Source organism: Eleutherodactylus coqui, chromosome 13 (assembly GCF_035609145.1).
Source record: "Eleutherodactylus coqui strain aEleCoq1 chromosome 13, aEleCoq1.hap1, whole genome shotgun sequence".
Classification (NCBI taxonomy): Eukaryota; Metazoa; Chordata; class Amphibia; order Anura; family Eleutherodactylidae; genus Eleutherodactylus; species Eleutherodactylus coqui.
In genome coordinates, this window is record NC_089849.1 from 19,570,824 (window position 1) to 19,587,083 (window position 16,260).

The 16,260-nt window shown below is 41.3% G+C and overlaps 1 protein-coding gene across 1 annotated transcript in view; it reads right to left on the bottom strand.

The window, feature by feature from the left end:
- The window catches only part of LOC136587568 (cadherin-like protein 26), an 85,710-nt gene that overhangs the window by 23,951 nt on the left and 45,499 nt on the right, over positions 1-16,260 (bottom strand). Inside the window, exons 5-10 of the mRNA XM_066586236.1 lie at positions 14,830-14,974; positions 8,398-8,564; positions 7,572-7,703; positions 6,996-7,181; positions 6,359-6,669; positions 1,046-1,188 (exon numbers count right to left, since the gene is read on the bottom strand). Coding sequence (XP_066442333.1) covers positions 1,046-1,188; positions 6,359-6,669; positions 6,996-7,181; positions 7,572-7,703; positions 8,398-8,564; positions 14,830-14,974 — 1,084 coding nt within the window. The remainder of the gene's footprint in view (positions 1-1,045; positions 1,189-6,358; positions 6,670-6,995; positions 7,182-7,571; positions 7,704-8,397; positions 8,565-14,829; positions 14,975-16,260) is intronic.

Sequence of the window (16,260 nt, forward strand, 5' to 3'; positions counted from 1 at the left end):
AGTTTCTCCATGTTAATACTTAGTGGGGCTCCTTTGGTCCTAATGACATCGGATGCTCTCTGTGGCATTTTTTCTACTAACGTCTAATACATCTCAGCTGGTATTTCCCTCCATTCATCCTGCAAACATCTGGAGAGTTCTTTCAAAAAGATGGATGCTGTTCATAGTTCCTCACCTGACATTCTAGTTCATCCTAAAGATGTTCAGTAGGGTTCAGGTCGGACTCTGTGCAACCGGTCCAATCATAAAAATCTATATCCTCAAACAAACACAGTGTTGGATTTGTGACAAGGCGCGTTGTCTTGTTGGCAGTATGGCTGACCATTCCCAGAGTATTGCCATATTGCCGGCAGCACATTATTGTCTAGAATGTCAGGGTTCACCTCCGTGGTCATGGTTCTTGTAACTACAACCAAGACCAAGAGCATCCCCAGACAATAACAGGTCCTCCACTGAACTTTACTGTTGGTACAACACATTCAAGCAAAAGACTTTCCCCAGGTGTCCTCCACTCAGCGGTACGTCCATCTGGTTTGAAGATGGAGTAGCATGATTTGTCACTCCATAGAACGTTCTCCCATTGCCCATCTGTCCCATGACGATGCTCCTTGCACTACTGTAGACGGGCTGATGCATTGCCCTTCGTGATGAATGGCTTGTGTTAAGCGGCATAACCTGTATATCCACATCATAAACTTTGGCTGACACCTCCAAGGGTCCGCGTCTTACATAGCATGGTTTAGGACATATGACATAATAAGACGTGATCCGTTCTATTATAGGGGCGTACATATACTTTTGGTAGGATATTGTATTCTAAGGATAGGTCATCAATATTAAAGACCCGAAAACCCTCTTAAATGATATAGGTCATATGGTGGATCACTTGATATAGGGGCAATGCCACCTGAAATCCCACCCAGTCAGCTAATGGTTGTCCTGCACAGGACACATCTATGGATCATTTCATTTCATGTTGGAGCACAATTGCCATATTTCTATATCCATATCTTTAGACAGCAAATTTGGCTCCAGCTGCACTCACCATCATCCACCGCCAGAACCGTCACGATATACTGGCTGTTCGTCACATGATGCGACTCTCTATCCAGCTGGTCCTTGGTGGTGATGACTCCAGTGTCTTCATTTATGGATAACCAGTTGGCCGTGTCATTCTCCAAAAAATACCTGAAAAAATAACACAATAACTTCCCTGATGAAGAATTTGGCCCCTAGTCTTCTCAGAACTTTGCTAGCCTTCATCACATTGGCCGTGATTACATGTCTACTTCATGGACTTGTCCAGGATTAGAAAAAACATGGCTGCTTGCCTCCAAAAACAGCGCCACTCCTGGCCACAGGATGTACATATGTGGTATTGCATCTCTGTCCCATTTACGTCAATAGAGCTGAACTGCAGTGCCAGACACAAACCATGGACAAGTGTGGCGCTGTTTTTGGAAGAAAGCAGCCATGTTGTTCTAATCCTTGACAACCCCCTTTTTTTCATTTTTGGGTTTTTCTCCCCACTTTCCAAAAATCATAGCTCTTATTTATTCATCCACGTAGCTGTCTGGGGGCTGGTTGTTCGCGGGATGAGTTGTATTTTTCAATGGTACTATTTAATGTACCATATAATGTACCGAAAAACTTTTATTACGTGGAGTGAAATGAAAAAAAAACAAATTCTGACATTTTAGGAGGGTCCTGTTTTTATGGCGTACACATTGCGGCAAAAACGACATGATAACTTTATTCTGTGGGTCCGTATGATTGCTACGATGCCAGATTTAGATTGTTGGTTTTTTTTTGCTGTACTACTTTCAAAAAATTCAATATCTTTGGAAAAATATAAAATTATTTTCTGTTGCCGTCTTCTGATTGCCATAACTTTTTTAATTTTTCCGTGGACAGAGTTGTGCGAGGGCTCGTTTTTTTTGGACACAGTAATGCAAATGTTTATTTTTTAACTTTGATTTTTTTTTATTACAAATTTGGGGAAAAGGTATTTTCGAAAACTTTTAAGCCTTTTATTTTTTTCTTAAAATTAATAAAAGTTTTTAAAAATTATTTTAACTTCTTTTTTTTTTTAGTCCCTACACTGGACAAGAACTTGCGATGGTTCGATCGCTCCTGCAGTATGATGTAATACCACAGTATCACATTGTACCAGGATCTGACAGGCATTCTATAAATCCACAGCACAGGCATGGCTTCATAGGCAATCAGCTATGGATGTGCTGGGGGCCTTCAGAAGGCCTCATGCTGGCACGGCAACTGAACAGCAGCATTTTTAGGGTTAGCAGCCCTGATCAGTGTTAGCGCTGATCGCGGCTGTTGCCGACGGGTGTCAGCTGTGAGAAAACAGCTGGCACCCGCATTGTATGGAGTGGGATAGGCTCCCGATCACCTTACGTACAAACCCCAAACACGCAGGACGTAACTGTACACCTGTGTCGTTAAGGGCTTAAAGGGAGAGTATAATTAGAAAATTAGCTATTGTATGAATGAAGTTTTTATCTGAAACATTTTTGAAAATTTTTTAATGATTTGTTTTTTCACGTTCCATGTCTTAATCTAAATTTTTTAAAAATCTTCAAATCCTGCAGTTCTCACACCGACCACTAAGCCTAATAATAGTCTGACGTTTCCTGTTCTGTATAGAAAACGTTTCAGCAGTTATCCCATTATCATCACAGGCAGGATATAGATAATACAGGATCTACCATTCATAACGGGTGATGATCATGGCTCACCTCCTCCCCCTTCATTGCCTACCTCCTCTCCCTCCCTGCACAGGTCATAGAACATGCCCATAAAACTCTCAATGGGCTTTCCCCCAGTCTACTGTGCCTATAGCCCATAAGGCTGCTGAAAAGAATATCTCTAAATGCAGCTCAGGCAAAATGGCCGCCCTAATAGTCATAAACATAAAAAAGAATTTAAAAATCTACTATCAGGAAATAAAAAAGAAATGTAGAAAAATTTAGAATGTTTCGCTCTATGGTTTAATTAGGATTCTCTGTGGTGTTCTCCAATCCCTGTGTCTTGCTCCACACTAAGCCATACACATTAATCAAGAGTGTCAAACTGATGGCCCTTGGGCCAAATATAATGTCTTTTCTTTCAGAAGTGCATGGTACGACTGCTCCTTGAGTCATGAACAGAGGCTATTGCTATAATATAGACTCTATAAGCTCTGTCCGTGACTCAAGGAGCAGTCGTACCATGCACAGGTGGAAGAAAAGACTTGATATTCACTTGAATTTGACACATGCACTAGATAGAAGTAGGGTAGAGTGATGGTTGAATGATCATTTTGCGGATGCAGCTATACACATTTTGGTCCATACTGGCCATTAAAACTGTTCAAACTGGCCACACTGCACATGTTCAATGACCCTGCGTGACGGACTATCAATTTTTCTGGGAAACCGCTTTCAAAGAAAAATCGTTTGTGGACAGCAGATCTTTCGCCCATCTATTGAATGAAAATCTCAAAAATGTTTTCATTTTAGGCTAAAGTGGCTGCCACTAAGGGTTTCCCTTCCAGCTCCTCTGTCAATTGTTAGGTATTGAGCTTCTGTAGTCTGGGGCGTTTTCTTAGCTGTGGGGAGGAGCTATCTTGACAGGCTGCTCCTGTGCACTCACAAGCTGACAGATCTTTAGACACTGTGTAAACAATCTCCACATTCTGTTTCTCCTCCTGTTATAGCATGTGTTTGCACATTTCCTTGGGTCTACTAATTACTTGACTAGAATGTCTCTGAATTCCCAACGACTATGTCCTGAGAGAGCAGAGGGGCAGGCATTTGGATACTGCCTCCCTGCTGATTAGACCAGAGATACAGCAATGCCGCTTGAAAGTGAGAGAAAGGAAGTACAGGACAGTGAACTACTGGCAGAATGCTAGGCTTGTGACATGCTCCCTGCCTGAAAGTAGATTGAAACAGCATGGCAGCAGAAAAATATGGAAGACCCACGGAAATCAGAACTTACAGATATGATATGGTGCAAAGCAACAGCAAATGAGAAAGTACAAAAAACCTGGAATATTTTATAAAACTTGTTAAAAACTCAGATACGCTGTGAGGATGACACAATGTATCAATTTCTTCCAGGATTTTGCAACTTTAATATGTAATTCTGCTTTTAGCAACATTTCACCATCCGCTCTCAGATATGTTACCTAACAATTGAGCCCTAACGGTGTCACTGTCATTTGAGCTCCCACAATGCACTGCTCTTGCATTCCAAGTAATCAGCAGAATTCTGAATTTAGCTTTAGGCATGACTGGAGAACAAAACCTCACGTAACTCAGGATTAGCACAAGATGAGTAAAACAGAACTTACAAAGTTACTCATCATGCTATAAATATTCTACAAGGATTGTGCCAAGACAGAAAGTTATCATCTACATACAGGATTGGGGATAACTTTCTGATCAGTAGAGGTCCAGCTGCTGCCAAGGAAGGGGTCCCTAAGGTCTCTGCAAGAACAGAGCGGCAATTGTCCATACATGGTGGTACTCCAATAATTTCAATGAGAGCACTGGAGATAATCAAGTCCAATCCGATCAGAAAATGATTCCCTGTCCCATGGATAGGGGATAATTTGTAACTTGGCAAAACCCTCTTTAACCCTTTCAGAACCAATAGTGATCAATGCTCCTGTCACCGGGTCACATTCTGCAGTTTTGGTATTCCCACTTTTAAAAAATCATAACTTTTTCCATTTTTCCAGCAATAGGGCTGTGTCAGGAATCGTTTTTTGCGGGGTGACCTGTAGTTTTTATTGGTACCATTTTGGGGTTCATATGATCTTTTTAACCGCTTTTTATTAAAATTTTTGTCTTGTAGACGGGGTGATCAGAAAAGCGCAATTCTGGCATTGCATATTTTTTCTGACGGCGTTCTTTGTAAGGAAATAACAATGTGATATTCTAGTAAATCAGACCTTTAGGGAAGCAGCGATACCAAGTTTTACATGTTTTTAAAATAGTTTACATTTTTGAATGTGACAAGTAGGAAAGTTTGTTTTTTTCATTTATTTTAATATTTTTTGCAATAATTAAAGTGTTTAATTTATTTATTTTTACTTTTTTTTGTCCCTATAGGTGACTTGAACTTGTGAACGCTTGATCGCTCATGCAGTGGTATTACATTATAATGTATTACAGGCTACTTATTAAAGGAAATGTCCCGCGCCGAAACAGGTTTTTTTTTTTTTAAACCCCCCCCCCCGTTCGGCGCGAGACAACCCCGATGCAGGGGTTAAAAAAACCACCCGCACAGCGCTTACCTGAATCCCGGCGGTCCGGCGTCTTCATACTCACCTGCTGAAGATGGCCGCCGGGATCCTCTGTCTTCATGGACCGCAGGGCTTCTGTGCGGTCCATTGCCGATTCCAGCCTCCTGATTGGCTGGAATCGGCACGTGACGGGGTGGAGCTACACGGAGCTACACGGAGCCCCATAGAGAAGAGGAGAAGACCCGGACTGCGCAAGCGCGGCTAATTTGGCCATCGGAGGGCGAAAATTAGTCGGCACCATGGAGACGAGGACGCCAGCAACGGAGCAGGTAAGTATAAAACTTTTTATAACTTCTGCATGGCTCATAATTAATGCACAATGTACATTACAAAGTGCATTATTATGGCCATGCAGAAGTGTATAGACCCACTTGCTGCCTCGGGACAACCCCTTTAAAGACATGCTACCAGCATGTTTTAATAGGCAAACAATCATGACAGCCCTGGAGGCCTTCGAAAGGCCCTAGGCTGCCATGACACCTGAACAACAACCTCAAGATCTTACTGCTGCAGGGCAGTGGATACCCACTGTGTATGGAGGGGGCTCGCTTCCCAAGCCCACTGTATAGACGGCATATGGTGTGGACATGTATATACATCCTAACTGCATGGACTATGCACAGTTAGTAAGTATATAGCCACATGTCTACCTGCAAGGGGTTAATGTTGGAATTGTTCAGAACTGGGATTTCCTTGAATGTAAAGATATATCATAAAAGTGAATTCATGGTTGCATCTTTACTTCTCTGGCCACCCATAGATGCTGTAATAATTGTATATCTATCATTGAAGGCATTCTTTGCTTTGGAAATTCCTACGTTTTAGAAGGGTCCCTTGACAATAAACTGAGCATAATGGGTAAAGCTGGTATTCAATCTCCCTGTAGCGCTCCCAATGGTTAAATGAAGTATTACACCGTTCCCATTCATATCAATGAATACTGGACAAGACAATCCTCCAGAGTAAGAGGCATTGTCTATACCCATTTGAGATGAGGATCCAGAATAGAGGACCCCCCTACTAGTAGCTCAGAATGACAATACCTACTTGATTTTATTAGGTGCAACTATATCGTGGTCTTTGGCCTCGATGGTCGTCAGCACAGTTCCTGGTTGAACTGAATGTTCCTCCAAAGTGATGAGGATGTTCTGTGGTTTAAATACCGGAGCATCATTTCGATCTAGGACATTTATGATGATCTCTGTCTTCTCTTTGGCCTGCCGTCCTTGAACTCTGGATGACTCTACAACCCATAATCCTATTAAACTCTTCTGTAGGATTTTGCAAGTATACATTGGTTCTTCATTTTCAACGGTAATGACAAGATTGCTCTGCGTGCGTTCTTCATAATCCAAGGCCTGTAGATACAACACAGGAATGTAGACTAGAAAGATTGCCTTAACACGAAGTCCTTAGAATGTAATCAAATTATGGAAGTCAGAGAATGATTGCCTCCATGATTGGGTTATCTCATTTGACTTCCAGCTGGGCCACCAGTGCTGGTTTATAATGACCCTACGGCCTGCCATCACTTAGGGTATGAGGAGCCTTTACCAGTTCAAATTTGTGAATGTTATCAATCAATTGGAAGAGGTTCAAACTAAAATGAAGACGAGCTCTACTAGTTGTGATCCAGCTGTATAGCCACCACCAGTCTATCCACCATTCTATAAGGTAAACTTACATTGACCACCATAAGAACTCCTTCATTTGTCTTTGGATCTGTTGAAAGTGTATAGTGTTGATCTTCATCTCCATTTACGATAGATAATTTGGCTCTCCATCCTGGGGTGAATGGAGTATCATCATCACTTATTCCAAATCGCAAGATGGTTACATTACAGTCTTGCTCGGGTACCTCAGCATGCAGCTGTGCAGAAAAGAAGACATTAGATCTCTAGCTGTTGTAGAACTACAACTCCTTCGACTTGCTGGGAGTTGTATTTTTCCAACAGCTAGAGCCTCAGGCTGGAAATCACTGTGCTAGATATAATCAGCCTCAATAATGGGACTCTCCGAGAATTCTACTGTTGATGGTCTAATACAGGATAGTTCATCAGTAATTGATTGCTGGGCTGCTGTCAGTGTGGACACCTCTTATTCAATAGTGGCCAAGCCATCAGCTGGGTTCTCAAGTGGCGAACCCCCAGGAAACCAGGGCTGATGACTTAGCTTGTGGGTAAGTTTTCAATAGTAAAAGTCCCAGAAACCCCCTTCAATTTAGTGAAGACTAAATTCTGCATTGTTTTTAGGTACCTACCACTGGCTGTGACAGTACAGGAGGATAGGTGTTCCTATCTAGCACCGTCACATGGACTTCACAGGTGCTACTTTGTTGTATTTCCACACCATTGTCTTGTGCTTCAATCACCAACTTGTAATTCTTATTAGTCTGTAGAAATAGTTAAATGTAATCCTTTTATTAGGACATATGATACTGACTTTGTTCCAATAACATATACTGGAGGGTCCAGAGCACAAAATAGAGTTACACTTAAATACCATAAAGTACTGCATTGTAAAGTCATTAACAAGGTTTGCTATTTTTTCCTGAAACTGTTACTCCTCTAATCACAAGTTCAAGTTCCCTGTGGAGGCTGAAAAATGTAAAATTTAGTAAAAAAAAAAAAAATGTTAAATTATTTAAAAAAAAAGAAAAGGTAATAAAAGTTATAAATCTCTCACCTTTACCTCTATTTACAATAAAAAATGTAAAAAAAAAACAAAGATATATTTGGTATTGCCTGTAAAAGTCTGATCTATCAAACTAACGCACAAAAACACTGCAAAAAAAAGAATTAATCTGGTATCATAGTAATCATGCTGACCTATAGAATAAAGTTTTCAGGTCATTTTTGCTACAGTGTGTATGCGATAAAAACAAGACTCGCCCCACCAAGATGGTGGAATTGCATTTTCTGCCATTTCACTCCACCTAGAAATTTTAACATGTTTTTCAGTACCTTATATGGTAAATAAAATAGTACCGTTGAAAACTACAACTCGTCCCGCAAAAAACAACCCTCAGACATCTACGTGGATGGATAAATAAGAGAGTTAAGAATTTTTATAACGTGGTTGTCTACCTCATACTTTAGGCATCCCTTGAAGGAGATGAAACCTTTGTCTTTGTCAATGGTGAACTCCACATTGGGATCGGTGGGCATTTGAGACCTCAGGTAGTAGTTGACTATGGAGTTGGGTCTGTTTTCTTCATCCTTGTCATACGCCAGCATTGTGTAAATTGTATAACCTGAAATACAGATTCCATCTTTCGTTATGAATGGAACTAAACAAGTTCTCAGACCCCAACAGCAACAAACATACAAGGTCCATGGTGTCAGCCTTATCAATATCATATTACCAGCTCCGCTCTAATATCCAGTTGTGAAATACCTCATTCACTTCAAAAAAGAAGACCATCAGATTGCTCCTCACACCAATACTCCATTGTATTGTATGTGCATTGCTGCATCCGAGTGATGGATGCAGGGCAGCGCTCACACAGAGCAGCAAAAACACAAACGATAAAGCTGAGAAACACAATAGAAGATAGAGAAACTTGCCCCTTACTAGTCAGGAAGATGGGGAACAGCTGCCTAAATGCGGAGTTAGCGTCCTGGTAAGGACGGCCCCATGGTCTTCATCTAGGAGCTGACTATCCCTGAGAAGGAACCTGGAGGGATGCACTAAACACCGCAAAGCAACTGTGTAAACACTAACACAGCGGAAGGAAAGAAAACCAGCACTTTATCTGAATGCAAATAGCTTTCACCCAGGATAGAGGCTCCAACCAGCTCCAACCACTACCTCCAACGTGAACTGAATAAACAGCAATGGACAAGGGGAGGGGGGATATAAAGTCCTCCACACCTGCTCAGAGTACAGAGAATAAAACACATTCCAAACCCTCTCACAGGTAGGACTCTCAGATAGAATACCAGCATGCAGCATACAGGTACTGATAGCAGCCAGCAGCCCACCCACAAAACGCGTGTTAAGCAGTGACCTGCATAGTGGCAGAGTGATTGGTCTGTACCTGCATCATGGCCAACATGCCACGACGCCGTTGTGACCGAGAAGCCACGACATGTATCTTTTACAACAAGTTACAGCACCATTTTATTTTACAAAAGTTTCACAAAAAGCATTTACATTGTGATATCCATCGTTACATTATTCTAATTATAAAGCATTAATAGAGAAAAAAATGGCTTATTATGTATTTCATATTTCCCATTAAAAAAAAATCCAACGAAGATGAATCATTTCAGGTTTTTTTCCACCTTCAGCGTGACCCATTATCTGTAAAATTCCATTGGAAGACAAACTGAAATCACTTTGGGTGGAAGAATAAAAATAACAAAACTAAAATAATGTCGTTCTATAAGTGGGAACACCCTGTTATATGTGCTATATATATATGGGGACGTGGTTGTGTTCAGAATTAGTCAGACCCTCTTATATGTGTTATATACATGGGGACGTGATTGTGTTCAGAATTAGTCAAACGTTCTTATATGGGTTATATATATATGGATGTGGTTGTGTTCAGAATTAGTCAAACATTCTTATATGGGTTATATATATATGGATGTGGTTGTGTTCAGAATTAGTCAAACATTCTTATATGGGTTATATATATATGGGGACGTGGTTGTGTTCAGAATTAGTCAAACCCTCTTATATGTTTTATATATATATGGATGTGGTTGTGTTCAGAATTAGTCAAACCCTCTTATATGTTTTATATATATATATGGATGTGGTTGTGTTCAGAATTAGTCAAACCCTCTTATATGTGTTATATATATGGGGTTGTGGTTGTGTTCAGAATTAGTCAAACCCTCTTATATGTGCTATATATATGGGGACGTGATTGTGTTCAGAATTAGTCAAACGTTCTTATATGGGTTATATATATATATGGGGACGTGGTTGTGTTCAGAATTAGTCAAACCCTCTTATATGTGTTATATATATGGGGACGTGGTTGTGTTCAGAATTAGTCAAACCCTCTTATATGTGTTATATACATGGGGATGTGATTGTGTTCAGAATTAGTAAAACCCTCTTATATATGTTATATATATGGGGATGTGGTTGTGTTCAGAAATAATCAAACCCTCTTATATGTGTTATATACATGGGGACGTGGTTGTGTTCAGAATTAGTCAAACCCTCTTATATGTGTTATATATATGGGTATGTGCTTGTGTTCAGAATAAGTCAATAACATTTAAACGCATATTTAAAAGTAGTCAGCACTCCGCTGCCATTATATGAGGGAAATCAGAATCCCTATAAATAAAGTTCAGCTTTTCTAGGAGGATTTTCCTGATATTTTCTTAGTTGCATTTTTCAGCAAAAGCCATAAAAAGCTTACAACACGGATTGTTAAAAGGTATTAGTTAGGAGAAGGGGACCAAAATTTTTCGAAGTATTTCATATACCATGGAACACATAAACAGTGGCATTACCAAGAACTGAATGTCCCCCAAAAATTGATGAAAAGATCAAAAGAAAATTGGTCCAGGAGGCTGCCAAGAGGCCTACAGCAACATTAAAGGAGCTGCAGGAATTCCTGGCAAGTGCTAATTGTATTGTTCATGTGACAACCATCTACCGTATTCTTCATATGTCTGGGCTGTGGAGAAGGATGGCAAGACGGAGGCCTTTATTAATAGAGATGAGCGAGCATACTCACTAAGGTAAATTGTTCGATCGAGCATTGTCCTTAGCGAGTATCTCCCCGCTCGGCAGAGAAAGTTCGGGTGTCGGCGTGGGTGACAGGTGAGTTGCCGCAGTGAGCAGGAGGGAGTGGGGGGGAGAGAGATCTACCCTCCGTTACTCCCCGCTCTCCTCCGCCGCTCCCTGCCCGCCGCCGGCAGCCGAACCTTTTGTCTCGAGCGGGCAGGTAGTCTCTAAGGGCAATGCTCGCTCGAGCAATTGCCCTTAGCGAGTATGCTCGCTCATCACTATTTATTAACAAAGAAAAACATCCAAGCCAGGCCATGTTTTGCCAAAACCTACATCAAATCTGCCAAATGTATTTGGAATGGCCCAGCCAGAGTCCAGATCTGATTCCCATTGAAAATCTGTGGGTTAACCTGAAGAGGGCTCTACACTCAAGATGCCCTTGCAATCCATCAGATTTGAAGCGCTTTTACAAGGAAGAATGAATCATAGAACAGTAGAGTTCTAAGGGACCTCCAGGGTCATCGGGTCCAACCCCTTGCTCAGTGTAGAATCATTAAATTATCCCAGACAGATATTTGTCTAGCCTTTGGTTGAACACTTCCATTGAAGGAGAACTCACCACCTCCCGTGGTAACCTGTTCCACTCATTGATCACCCTCACTGTCAGAAATTTTTTTATAATATCTAATCTGTGTCTCCTCCCTCTCAGTTTCATCCCATTGCTTCTAGTCTTCCTTTGTGCAAATGAGAATAGGGCTGATCCCTCTGCACTGTGATAGCCCTTCAGATATTTGTAGACAGTTATTAAGCCTCCTCTCAGCTTCTTTTTTGCAAGCGAAACATTCCCAGATCCTTTAACCATTCCTCATGGGACATGATTTGCAGAACGCTCACCATTCTGCCATTGTGGTAGCTTTTCTCTGAACTTGCTTCAGTTTATCAATGTCTTTATTCAATTGGTGTACCCAGAACTGGACACAGTATTCCAGTTGAGGTCTGACCAAGGAAGAGTAAAGAGGGTTAATTACCTCATGTGATCTAGACTTGATACTTCTCTTAATACATCCCAGAATTGTGTTTGCCTTTTTTGCTGTTGCATCACATTGTTGACTCATGTTCAGTCTAAGATCTATTACTGTACCCAAGTTTTTTACACATTTGCTGCTTAGCCCAATTTCTCCAATTCTGTTTGTGGCTTTCTCTATTTTCCTTGTCCAGATGTAGGACTTTGCATTTCTCCATGTTAAATATGATTCTGTTAGTTGCCGCCTGCTGTTGAAGCTTGTCTAGAGCTTTTTGAATCCTCTCTTCTCTAGTCTTGGTTATCTCTCCTAGCTTTTTGTTGTCAACAAGTTTGATCAGTTTGCCCCTCAATTCCCTCATCTAGATCATTTATAAAAATGTTGAACAACATTGAGCCCTGGACAGAGCCTTGTGGTCCCCCACTGGTCACATTCTTGGATGTGCAGCCATTTATGACCACACTTTGACTACAATTACTCATCCAGTTGTGAATCCACCAAACAGTTGTCTTGTCAATCCCATATTTGTTCATTTTTTCAATAAGAATGGTTAGAGATATTTTGTCAAATGCCTTACTATAGTCAATATATACTATTTCTATCGCATTTAATGAATGGCTTTGATTGGTTCATCGAGCGCTGGCTCTGATTGGCTCTCATGCACCGCGACTCAGCCAATCAGAGGCAGCGCTTCCTGGAGCCGGGGATTTTCAAATCCCTGACCAGAAAGAGATGCCTGAAAACAAGTGCCGAGGACTGTAGAGAAGACGCAGTGGAGCTGACAGTGCTTCTTAGGTGATGTATTTGTTTTTTTGTTTGCAGCTAGGGCTTATTTTCAGGGTAGGGCTTATATTTCAAGCCCCTCCAAAAAATCCAGCAAAAGAGCGCTACAAAGTCACGCAACTTTGTAGTGACACAAAATCGCGATATCACTGCTAGAAACTGCAGCCATATCACATAGACCACCAATGCGATATTGCTGCGATTTTCTTGTGGCGATATCGCGTCGCCCATGTGAAACAGGCCTAAGAGAGAGAGGGTGGAGGAAGGGATGAAAGAAAGAGAGGATAGGAATAGATGAAAGAGAGGAGGGAAGATGAAAGGAGAGAGTGCTGTTTTTGGAAGAAAGCAGCCAGGTTTTTCCAACCTTTAAAGGCTATGCAGACTCTTCCAGGCAATAAGAAAAATAAGTCCACTTTCTTCTAGAAACAGCACCCCCACCCTCCCTCGTCTATTGGTTCTCTCTGGTATCACTGCTACATCATCACAGACAACCTGTGGATGGAATTGGCTAAAATGCATCCAAATTGAATAACGAAGTAAGTTATTATTAAAGATTTCCTACGCATTTGTGTATGCAGCTCCTATGCAGATCTATGCATGTCCATGGTGACAGAAAACAAACTCTGTGTAGCCCGATCCCACAACACTCCAATCTGCCTCCTGGTAGGTTAGCAAGAAGGAGAAGGCATGTAAAATAGTGCATGACTACAGGATAAAAAAGATTTTGTAGTGGCCTGGAAACAGGCAGTACATAGCACTGCTTAGTTATGGGGACCGGCAATATAATAACTGGCCCTAGGGGTTTAATCTGAGTCAGTTTACACAAGGGGTGCAGGTAACCTAGCAACCAGATAGGTTATGATTGGCTGCAGACAAACTGGTCAGGTGACAGACGATAAATAGCCAGACAACGGTCACAGGAGCGAGAGAGTGAGACGCACCAGGCAAAGCAAGTGCCAGAGAGTAGAGACAGAGAGCGCCAGAAAAAAAGAAGCGCCCAACAGGAGAAAAGAAAGTGCCAGGCAGGAGAGAGAAGTGAAAAGAGACAGAGATCACCCGTGAGAGAAACAAGGGAGAAATCTGAGAAACCATGAGTAACTGAGAAGGAGAGACAGCTTTGACAGTGAACAGAGGGAAAATAAAAGAGATGTAATTATGAAGAGAGAGAGAGAGATAAAGAAATGAAGAGATATAAATACAAAGAAGGATAGAGAGAAGAAATCCAGAGTAAGCTCCCAGCGTATAAATGAGTTAGACACAGGTGTCTACATTGTTGCAATTTGTGTATCAGTTATTATGCACTGAAAGTGGTGAAGAAAACCTCATCTCACTGCCTTATTTAATATATCATGGTTACAGCAATTTAAGCTAAATATCCGGCTCTGTGTATTATTCCACACCTCACCACTCACAACTACAAATTGTGCCCAAGGGCATTTGGCGTCCGAACAAAACAAATCACAATTAATTGCCAGCCACAAATAATAATAATAAAATTAGCGCTCACCATATTGCTTTATGGCGTCACCATAGTGCTTTGTGGCGGCACGCAATTTGTTGTCTGTTACCATGGAGATGCAAAGATCTGCATAGGTGCTGTATAAAGCCAAAACTGCCTTATATTTCCTAAGGAATGTGTGAATATTTGGCAGTGTGATATCAGACTATGAGCTCTTCATATGACGCTGTACAGGTGTACACTATACACTTACATATGGAATACCTTTGGCCCCATACTATGTACAAGACTCAGAATCAAATCCAACAGATTGCAGCTCAGTATAAGACGGAGTAAGACATTTATCTAGTGACTGATATTAAGAAAATAAGATAAAAAATGTTTGTAATCAGCAGGTAGGCGGCAGCCTGGCCCTGACAGGCACCGTTTATTATCCTTACATCACATAGCAATTTGTGCCTAGCTGTGCAATTAGTAACAAGCAGAATGGAGCAAACAAGCTGACCCGACAGCAGCAAGCAGATGGTGCAGAGACTTGTCTCGCCATACCGTACCTTGCACAGCGCTTTCATTAACCGATACGTAATAAGTCTTGTTTTTGAACTCCGGGGCATTATCATTGATGTCCAGGATCTTCAGATGAATCCCGAGTCTTGTATCCACTTTCATGGAACTTTTGTTGATTGCATTGAATTTCCACTGCACAAACAAAAAGGCAACAAAGTTGCAGAGAACTTTAGCAGTTGGTGAGGTATAATACAGCAGCTGCCGGCAGCTACCGAGCATATGGTCCATGGAAAGTTCTGGGCAATTATCTATGGGAAGGGTGATCGTTTTTAATTGGGGTGCTAAATTGATTTAAATCTACACATAAAAACTAAAAAGATGCTGTAGACAGACAGACAGAGACAGACATACAGAGAAATACACAGACAGACAGACATGAGATGAATATATGATTTTGTGAGAGTATAAATTATCCATTGCATAAGGAAAACATATATAACATTCTAATATACTGTCTATATCAGTCATTGGTTTACCCTTTGTCCTGACCCACTCCTATTCATACAGGTGTAGGATTAGAAGGAAGAGATCGGATACACTGTGCACCGCAGTATGGGCACTGCCATCTCTGGATGGGCTTTCAGCCTCAGAATGTAACTGCAACTGGAGATCTGGGAGGATTCTGGATATGTGCTTATTACACAATTATTAAAAAGTTCCTGTACTTTCACTTCGGAGCGCTCCTGCTTCCTCGCTCATTTTAGACTCCTTCCAACAGCTGAAGATGCAGTGCTGGAACTCTTTAAGCTCTATTTACATAAAAACAGGTGAGAGAGGAAATGGGATGAGGAAGAAAGAGAGGAGAAACAGGAGAGAGAAGAGAGAGGAAAAAAGGAGAGAGAATTAATGGGAAGATGGAGAGAAAGAAGATGAAAGAGGAGAGAGGATGAGTGAGAGAAACAGAGAGTGGGAAGAGGATGAGGGCAAAAGAGAGAGGGAGAGAGGGGCTAAAGGAAGAGAGATGAAAGAGAGTTGAGAGAGAATGAGGAGAAGGGGAGTAATGATGAAAGAGGAGAGATAGAGAATAAAAAAGAGGCTATAGAGAGAATGAGAGGGAGGAGGGAGAGATTAAAAGAGAGGGTAAAGGATAAGAGAGAGGAGGGAGGATAAAAAGGAGAGAAAATAAGGGGAAAGAAGATTAGACAGAAGAGAGAGGAGAGAGGAAAAAGGATTAGGATGAAAGAGAGGAGAGGAAAAATGTGAATAAGGAGAGAAAGATCATGAAAGGGGAGAGAGGATGAGAGTTGATAGAGAAATGAGTGGTAGATTAAAGAGAAAAAAAGAGATGGAGAAAAGCAGAGAAAGCAGTGAGCATGAAAGGAGAGAGAGGATAAAAGAGCAGAGAAAGAACGAGAGATGGAGGATGAAAGAAAGATAGGAAAGAGGATGAGAGAAGAGAAAAAGGATAAGAGAGAGGA